The sequence below is a fragment of the Fukomys damarensis genome, unplaced genomic scaffold (genome assembly GCF_012274545.1).
Source record: "Fukomys damarensis isolate Sample0158 unplaced genomic scaffold, DMR_v1.0_HiC HiC_scaffold_28, whole genome shotgun sequence".
NCBI lineage: Eukaryota > Metazoa > Chordata > Mammalia > Rodentia > Bathyergidae > Fukomys > Fukomys damarensis.
The window spans coordinates 38,042,673-38,052,649 of record NW_022900940.1 but is presented as its reverse complement, the minus strand read 5'-3'; the positions used below and the strand labels follow the sequence as shown (position 1 = coordinate 38,052,649).

General features: G+C 36.2%; 1 protein-coding gene across 7 annotated transcripts in view; it reads left to right on the top strand.

Annotated features, from left to right (window-relative positions):
• The window catches only part of Ccdc66 (coiled-coil domain containing 66), a 36,856-nt gene that overhangs the window by 392 nt on the left and 26,487 nt on the right, over positions 1-9,977 (top strand). For 4 of the 7 annotated variants that reach the window (XM_010612704.3, XM_010612707.3, XM_010612703.3 and 1 more), the window contains exons 2-4: positions 1,158-1,222; positions 1,805-1,830; positions 9,396-9,843. In XM_010612704.3, the coding sequence (XP_010611006.1) occupies positions 1,158-1,222; positions 1,805-1,830; positions 9,396-9,843 (539 nt within the window). Of the gene's footprint in view, positions 1-1,157; positions 1,223-1,804; positions 1,831-6,081; positions 7,233-9,395; positions 9,844-9,977 lie in introns of those variants that run through there. The other 3 variants (XM_010612705.2, XM_010612706.3, XM_010612708.3) reach the window with 3 other exon arrangements.

Here is a 9,977-nt window from a genome sequence, read left to right as displayed (position 1 = left end):
CGCCAGGTGCGCGTCCCGGGAGGTGTGCGGCGTGCGTTTCCTCCCTGAGAATTTGAAAGTCTGCGCAACGTAAAAAGTCACCAAACCCAGACTTAACTGCGCGTCGTTAAGCATATGTATGGTTCCATATGGTTTGGGGATTGTTTTTTCTAGTTCTGTGTAATAGACTACTTGGATTAAATTTCATCTCTTGGCCTTTACTTTTGTTACTGTTAATATGTATTGACATACGCTTGATTTTTTTTTTTTCTTGTAAGATAGTGAATTACTTGTTTTCAGTCCTTTTTTTTTTTTTTTGGTACCAGGGATCAAACTTGGGACCTTCCGCTTGCCTTGCGCAGGCGATAGAACCACGAGCTAAATCCCCGGCCCTCAGTACTTTTTATTTAGGCCCTTAACAAATGTACAATTGTTGGGCAGTCTCTCCTGTTCATTTATGCTTGTGCTCTTGACGTGCACATAAAAAGTATCCTATTCATATATACATACATACATATATATATATATATATGTATGTATATACATGTGTGTATATGATAACCATGTCATAACACATATAAAGTATAGCATACAAAGTTTATGTGGCTACATTGTTAGGATAGTAACAAGAGTTACTAGATATGAATGTATATTTGAAATATGTAAAGTAAGTGAGACTGTGTGCTTAGTAATCTTTGTGGCATCATTGCAGTCTGGTGTTCCAACTCTCCACAGAATGAGTTATTCATAAACGATAAAATGATACATATGACAGCTTCTTTACCTAGCTGAGGGGCTTTGGTAACCACATTCTCTTTTTTTTTTTTTTTTTTTGTCTGGAATTATGAATTAAAGGATGATATGATAGCTGGATTAGTTAACAATACAAAGTGAAGTTTCAGTTTAAAGATAACAATATCTTGTATTATGAAAAAATTTCTCCCTGTAGTTTTTTCCCCCCTCTTGGATTGAAAAACATCTTAAATTAAGACAAAAATTCAGAGGAACAGTTTTACTTTCAAGGTTCAAATGAACATATTTGGTTATTTTAAGTGTTACTGTTTCTTTCTTTTTTTTTTTTTTTTTTTGGTACCGGGGATTGAACTCGGGTCCTTGCGCTTGCAAAGCAGGCCACTGATACTGTTTCTTAACAATGACAATTTTCTTTTATATTGCAGAGATGGTTTAAAGCTTGAAACTGAATTATTGGATGGAAAAACCAAGCTAATACTATCTCCATATGGTATGCTGTATTATTGGAACTCCAAAATGTTAATTTAAATTCCTGCATAAAGTTTACAGTTTCAGATGACACTTTGAAAAAAGTTTTCCCAAACTAATTTAAATTTACTTTTAGCCACATAAAGTCAGATTATATCAGTGCTTTTTACTATAATTATTCAGATTTATAAAGTTTAGTGTTGCATTGTATTTCGTGTATAATTTTATTTGGTTTTTGTATTTGTATGTTGTTGCCTAATGCATGACATAGGTGAAATTTAGGTAATTAATATTCTTTGCATATAAAGAAGTTATTATTTGAATGAGTCATAGTGAGACTACAATTACTAAAGTCATGTTTAGTATTAATTTTAAAATTCACTATTCTTGGTCATCTCCTTCAAGGTTCCCCTCCCTCTTTATCATTTTTTACCATGGGAAGATAATGATATAAACTAATATGCAGTAGAAGTAAATACAGTAGTTGAACCATATTGTAAAAGTTGGAACACTGAGGCACGATTGAAAGTTAATGCACTCATTAAAATTTTATTTTGTGATTTCTTTTGGTTTACAGATTAGTAATTTATTTTTTCTTTTGTAGAACATAAGTCAAAAATTTCTGTGAAGGTAAGTCAAATGACCTGATGTGTTTTCAAATGTAAAATGGGTTTTTTTTTCCCAGTGGTTTAAAGATAATTCCTGGAAAATGTTAGTTTTTTGGGGGTGTGGAATGATGGTGAAAAGTTATTTGTTCTTACACTAGTCCTTTTGCAGAAATGGAATTGTATTTTTTTCCCACCTAAAAGTCTGATAGAATCTCCTCTGTAGATCACTGCTATCTAGTAAAGCTTTTCTGTAAAGATGAAAATGTAAAATCATTGTTGTCCAACAAGACTTAAAATGTGAGTACTGTAACAGAGGAACTGAATTTCTAATTTCACCTGATTTTTAATTAAATTTAATTGCTACTATATAAACAGTGCAGTTCTAGAGATCTTTAAAAATAATCAGACTTTAAAACAAAAATATCTTTTCATACAGAAGTTCCATTTGCCAGCACCAGAAAGGAAATTTGACTGACAGATTCTTACACGCATGTAGCTAAAAAGATTACATTTAAACTTAGTAGTAAGTTTCCTTTTTTAAGGAGTCCATTTTGCCTCTTTGTACAAAATATATTACCACTTCTACCTTTTTTTGTGTGTGATTGCTACATTTCTTGTTCCTTATTTTCTTTTTCTATTTTTAGATACATATTGGCAGGAATTTCTCCTCTCTTCCATAATTTATGGTAGCTTCTTTGTCCTTTATCTTTGCAGTATCGTAAAGTCTTTGCTTATCTGTGGATATAATTTATTTTGATTATGTAGCATTTTTCCCTTCAAATCTGAGCCCTTGATGGCTTTGTTATTTCTTCAAGGTTTACTGAAAGTGAAAGTTGATACAGTACTTAGATTAATCACTTAATAAATATAGGTGATATCAAAGAAATTCAACAAGCTACTTTTCATTATTTCTATATATCTGTACATTGGTCTCTGTTTTCTGTGGCTTTGCTTTCTGTGTTTTCAGCTCAGGTCAGTAGTGTCTAAAAATACTAAGTGGAAAATTACAGAAATAATCAATTTTAAATGTGCATCATTTGGAGTAATGTGCTGAACCATCCCTCTGTGTTGCCAAGGATGTGAATCATTTGTGTGTCCATACCTGTTCAGTAGCCATCTCAGTTATTTGATCAACTGTTATCACAGTGCTTGTTAGCAGGGTTTGGTCCCACCAAACCAGGTTTCGTATGTCCATGGGGGTCTTGGAATATTTCCCCTACGAAGGAAATAGGGGAACTGTGCAGAGCATGGGAACCATAGTCCCCGTGAGGACTTAAGATGGCATATGATTTCCTCTTCTTTGTCTATTAAAATATTCCAACTAACCACTTGTATTTGAGACACATTACAAATGCAGTGTCTTTTTTTCTTTTCCTCCAGTGCAAGGGGTTGAACTCGGGACCTTGCACTCCCCAGCCTACGGTGCCCTTTTTCATACGTCTAGTTGAAGAGCTACTTGTAATGATTTCTTTCTTCCCCAGCTCCCTATTCTCTTTCCACATTTTTCTCCTTCCTACTTATGTCCTTAACAGATTGGCTATATGGCCACAGCTGTGAAGGCATTTTATTGTCTCTATAACCAACTCAGAACATCTGGAAATCCTCTTTCAGTCCTACGATAAAGTTACAAGTTTTGGATTTTGGTAGAATCATTACAGAATTGTGGCTACTAGGTACCTAATCATAGGTTTTTTTTCTTCTTTCTAGTATAATGTGTTATATCCGTGTAAAAGCAAACTGGGTTCACCCTGTTGCATTTAGAACTTAAAAAATTCTGACACAATCTTTACTTTCCAGGAGCCTCTCTTTCCCATATTCACAGAAGTTGCAGCGATCCTTTTCCTTCTTGTGTTTAGCTCTTCACAAACATCAGAATCAGTAATATTGGTGTCTTTTGTTCTACCTTTTAAATGTCTTGAGTGTCACAATGCCAGAGCTGTATGTTGAATTTTCTTTTCTGTAAGTTATTCGTGAATTTTCTCAATAGAGTGCTTTTCTTTCCTGATACTGGGATAGACACCGAGTGACTACAATATCTACAATTTTGTTTTCCCCGTTTCTCACAGGTTGAATTACTGTCATCTCCACATTGTGTTTTTAAAACACTTTCCTAATTTTAGCACAAGCTCTCCCACATTCTTTTTTAATCTTCATAATGAATATGAGGTAAAGATGGTTAATATCCTAATTTGTTTATTGGAAGAGAAATGAAGGAAATACAAATCATTTTGTGTCAAAACTAGTTTATAAAAATAATACACTCTAAAGCTTTTTTACTTAAGATAGTCTCTAAAATAAGTTGACATATAAAACTTTAGAAAAGCTTTTGACCAGTTGTGATGGTACTCACCTGTAGTCCAGCTACTTAGGAAGCTGAAACAGGATTAAGCCCAGGAGTTCAATTCAAGACTAACCCGGATATCATGGCCAGACCTCATTTCAAAAGAGAAAAAAATTTTTTCATGTGTATTAGTACATGTGAGAATCAGTGACATATTAAAGGATGTGTATAATATTATGTAATTTTATATTTAGAAACATTGCTTTTCTTTGATTCCTTTTGACAGATTTTGGCCACCTGTAAATTGTGAAGTGCCAATATTAAATGTGTTCAATGTTGTCTTTATAATATTATGAAAAATATTGATAGAATTAAAACTAAGTAAACGAGTAACATGCTGTATAAAAATGTTTAATAACAAAGTCCTCATTTGATCAGTTAAAACTGATCTCATCCAGGAACATTTGGGAAATAATTTGAGCTTGGTTGCTTTTCTTATGTAGTAATCTGAACATAATTTATACTAGAATGATGAAAGACAGAAATGAGAGGGTTGCAAAATATGTTGAAGCAGTGCATTTTACTTGGTAGTTTGAGATAGACTGTTAATAAAAAAACTGCAGTGCTCAACTGTTACCCATCAAAGGTAAGGTCCATCTGAGTCAAAATAAGGGTAAGATCAGTAAAAGCTGTAGTAGTTGGAAACATGCTGAGGTGGTAATATTCATCTGCTTAAATTCATTCCATTAATACTTTGCTTGTTCCATTAAGAATGACTTGCCAGTGTCTAAAAATTAGAAAATTCATTGTTAAAATTGGCAGTTTTGAGTCTCCTGAAATATTGGATAATTTAGCAGTGGTTCAGATCCTGTTTGGCAGTGTAGAGTAGTTGAGTATTGGCTGTCTCTTTAGATGGGAAGAATGCACTTGTGTTCATCCTAGTTCCCATCTTGTCTAATTTATGGTAGATACACTTGAGTTTGCCACTCTTCACTTAGAGAGTTATATTAAAATATTATATTGAATATAATATTAAAATATTATATTAAAATGCAGGGATAAGGTGGAAACATATTTTAGAATCAAGTATTGGTATTATCAGAAACTAAAAGCCAGGTAAAAACAGGGTGAGGTAAAAAAGATAATAAAAGGATCTTGTGGTTGATACTAAATTTTATGGTTGATGTAAATTTTAAAATGCAGGGTGAGATGTAATTGGCTGATTGTGTAATTGGCTAATAACTGGTTATTTATACATTATGGAGTTTCTTGAAAGAAGAATTTGGATAAGCCAGATGAAAGATTTTATGGCTTCTAACCCACTCTTTGACATCAAAAATATCTACTTATTAATTTTTATGTCACCAACACTTTCCCCATAGTGGTGAGCACATAAAAAGTAGCACTTAACATTTATTAAATGATTATTGAATTATTTTAGGTTATAGAAATGAATATACAGTGGATTATGGAGTGTAGATAAGCAGGCTAAATAATCAGGCTGTGGTAATGAAAACTTAAATTTGGAAGGAAAAAACAGTATTTGCCGATAAGCCAAGGAAGACTTGAAGGAAGAGGTTCAAAAGGGACTTCATGGTTACTGGCCTGAGATTAGAACAACAGTGCCACAGAAATACAATATTTTGGTAAAGGGAGCTAATTTTGAGAGCAAGAAGTAAAGAATTCAGTGGCCTAAGTAGAATAGTTACACTTACTGAGCCAAAATTTATTGAATACCTACTTGATTTCTATTTCATTCACCTGTCCTAGACACTGGGGAGAGAGGAGTGAAGAAAAAAGACAAAAATCTCTGCCTATGGAGTTTACATTAGGAAAGTGTAGGATGAGTAGACTTAACCAAACAGATGACATAGGACAAAAAGTGCTGCGAGAAGCTGGCCCTTGATAGTCCACGCCTGTCATCCCAGCACTGTGAAAGTTTGAGTCAGGAGGATTGTAAATTTGAGCTCAAACAATTTAGTGATTTAGTAAGACCCTGTCTCAGTATAAAAAATAAAAAACTGCTGGAGAGGTCGCTTGGTGTCAAAGCTGTGGGTTTAATCGCCAGTACTAAAAGAAAGGGAGAAAAAGTGCTATGAAACAAAATGAGAAGGAAGAACACGACCTCTTTACTGGTTTAGCCTTGTCTAGGAACGCTAGAGAAACAGGTGTGAGTAGAACAGGGTGGCTAGGGAAAACCTCTCTAAGCAGGTAACGTTTGAACACAGATTGGAAGGAGCTGAGAAAATGAACATGTAGAATCTGAAGGAAGAATTTGCAAGCAGAGGGATGGACTAGTGCTAAGGCTTTGTTGAGTTCAAGGAATAGTCAAGCATAGGTGGTTGAAGACTAAGAGAAAATTAGGGCAGATGAGAGAGATGGAGGGCAAAAGAGGCAAGGGGGTAACCCACTTTCTGATCCCCATTCTGTCTCAGACAAGTTATCTTTCTCAAATTCTTCCTACTCTTGACCTCTGTTCCTAGAATTCATTCTTTGATTTTAGAGAACGTAAACTCAGCATGTCCCAACATGGAGCAGGTTGGGAGTGAAAATATTTTCTTAATATTACTTGGAGGTCCATCGATCATACGCTTTGTATCATTTGGAGCTGTTCCACCAAGGTAATTGGGCAGAGAGGGATGAGGCCGGCATAAGGAACATTTAGCTGGACCCTGAAGTGTCCTCCTTCAAGAAGAAAGAACATGATCATTTTACTGCCCCCAGGAGTAAAACCACCCCAGGGTGATCCTGGGAAGGAACCGCCCCTCAAGCCCTGAGGGTTCTGGGTCTGAGAACCAGGTTGAGATCCGATCCAGGGGCCCAGGTGCACTGTCTTTGACAGCAGCCTCCTGCTTTTCCTGGCCGGGCTGATCTGATGACTCCCTCTTCCAGCTGCTAAAACTGGAGTCCTCTCCTATTTTTTTCTCACTCTCCTTTGTTAAGAGCGGGCCTGATCCTTGCTCCTCTTAGCATTTTCTTGCTTTCCAATTAAAGCTTTTGCTTGTGAAAAAGGTGAGGGGAAGAGGAAATGCTCAGAGGTGAGAGCTTTTTGGATCCCAGGAAGTCCAGCTTTGCCTCCAACCAAGATAAAAAGTCACAGAAAGCTTTTGAAGAAAATAACATGATCTGACTTAAATGCTAAGGTAATTACTGCATCTCTGTGTTGGAAATGGACTGAGGAGCAAGGGTAGAAGCTGGGATTCCAGGTAGAGAGCTTTGATGATTCAGGTGCAAGCAAGGGAGTAAAAAGGGATATGTTTTGAAGATGCAGCAAAATAGTGTTTAATGACAACAAATGTGGCGTATGAGAGAAAAGTCAAAAATAGCTGCAACATTTTGGGTGTGGTGTGAGCGACTGAGATGGCAAAGAAGCTGAGAAGGGGAGAAAGTTATAGGGGTAAAAGGACATGAGTTGGACTTTGGACCTGCTAAGTTTGAAATGACTCAAGAACCTAGTGGAAGTGTTGGGTGGTCATGTGGAACCCAGAGTTAGGGGAGAGGAATGCTAAAAGACACAAACTAGGTAGTCCTCGACATGGGTAAGTATTTAGAGCCAATGGAAGTATTTAGAGTAAATGAAATTACCAGTTAAATGAGGGGACAGTACTAACCTGTGCCCGAGCCCCCCAACTTTAAGAGGTTTGGGAAAAGAAGTCAGCAGACACTGAGAGGAAGACTTAAGGTTTCTGGAAGTGAAGCAGAGAAGTCAGTTGTGTTGAACCAGCTCATAGGTCAAGTAAGATGAAGATTTGAGAATTGGTCAGTAGAAATTTACAATGTAAAAGTTATTAGCAGTTTTATTAGTTATGAGCAATGGGGGGTAGTGTGAGTGAAAGCCTCGTTGAAATGGATTTACAAGAGATGAAAAAATGAGATTCAGAATTGTTTAATAGCATATTAGTATCCAGCAGAAAAGTTTGATTCAAGAAATGATCATGAGAGATAGCTTTTGAGAGGGGGTTGTAGACAAGTAATAAGAGGGCAAGTAGTTTTATGGGTATAGATGCTGGTGTAGATTCGATGGTAAAAATTTGAATTTTTAAAAATACAGGAATTACAAGAATTTCAGTGAAATATTAAGATCTCCCTCTGAGAATAAGGATGGGAGAGAGTATTAGGGTTCTGGGGAAAGAAGGTTGAATAATTACTATTACTAAAGGAATGAGAGCAAAGGGACCTGGGAAGTATATGACTCCGAAGTAATGTTAAGAGCCCATTTGCTGTTCCTGGTTTTAAGTTTAAGGTGAAGCCAGTTAGCATGGGTGTGTTGTTTTTCCTCCATTGGTGCAGTTACAGAGTGGGTGAAGAGATGAATTTTGCCAGATTTGGGATTTGCTGAGTGTACATGATGCGAGCAGAGCAAATGAGAAAAGAACGAAAGAGATTATTTTGTTTACTGTGGAATTTAATATTGTCCAGAAGGGAAATGAGCAAGAAGGAGGTAGTAGGATAAGCAGATTCTAGAGCCTATCACAGTTAAAAGAACCTTTAGAATTGGGATATGGGAGGAAGTGAATTGGAAAAAATAGGAGGTAGGTGGTGGTCATTGTCCAGTGCTTAGAAGGTCAATGCAAAATGTCACTGTGGGAATGAGGTAAAGTAACATGGAGAACTACAGCATAGGACAGTGATGGCTTTTAAAGCTTTCAGTGGTGGCAGTTTGCTGGGGCACGTGTGCCATAGGTTTGCCACCACTGGCATAAGAGCACAGTCTGAGGAGGTGAAAGGCAGCATGTTGGAAGAATGATCTCTGTGGTTATGAAAGCATCAGCGTTACGCTGGGTGTGGTAGGAAGATTGCAGATTCAAGGCCAGCCTGGGGAGTCTAGAAGACCCTTTCTGGGGCTGGGTCACGGCTCAGAATTAGAGCACTTCCCTAGCATTTGCAAGATGCCTGGGTTCAGTCCCTCACACAGACATGAATTATGTTAGAGGATGACCAAAAAATAGTCAAGAAATAAAGGCTGGTAATCTACTGGTCTGTAGATGCACGTAAAGAAAAGAGGTAGTGTGCAATGACGGTGGTGCAATGTAGTGACCAAAGCTGGAGTAGAAAGTAGATGTCTGTAACAAATATAATAAAAGTTTATCTCTATTCTTGTCCAGAAGTAAAATAATTCCTAGTTGTTAAGCTTTCAAGTGAAAATCTGCAAAGTTTAGCATTAATTTCTTGGGGCGTTATTTAACTAAATAGCAAAATGGAAAAAAGTTTAGAAGGCTGATTTGTCACAGATTATGTAAATGAAGATAATTGTGATTTTTTTTCCATGGACTGTTATAAAGAATAAACTCCCGATGTTTTAACAGATGGGCAATAAGACCAAGATCGCAAAATGTCCCTTAAGAACAAAACAACCTAGAAACAGTCTCAAGTCAACACAAAATACTTTTATTGGGAGTGAAAATTTTTTTCAAAAGAAGACAGTTGGTTTGGAAACTTCACAGGCAAGAGGTGAAAAAAGTAGAACGACCCTTTCACCCACTAAGGATTTATGTAACCCGTATACAGATGAAGACTGTCTTCTTACCCAAAAAGAAATTTTACCTGCAGCCCCTGATAGACAGAAGACCAGAAACACCACAAATACATCTCTAGGAACTAAAAAGAAGCCTTGCAATAAGCACATCACAGCTGAAAATGTGAATAGCAGTTTGGTGTGTCTTACACAAGAGCAACTAGGACAAATTTTGATGACTGTAAACAAAGGAAAGGGATTTATTTCCCTGACTGAGAATGAAAAGGAAGAAGAAGCAAGTAAGATTTTTCTTAAATTTTGTTGAATATGAATTTTCTTGTCTGTGCTTTAGAATTTCAAGTTCACTTGCCTTTTTGTAACATCAAATCTAATTCTCTCTTTTTTTTTTTTTTTTTTTTTTTTTTTTTTTTTA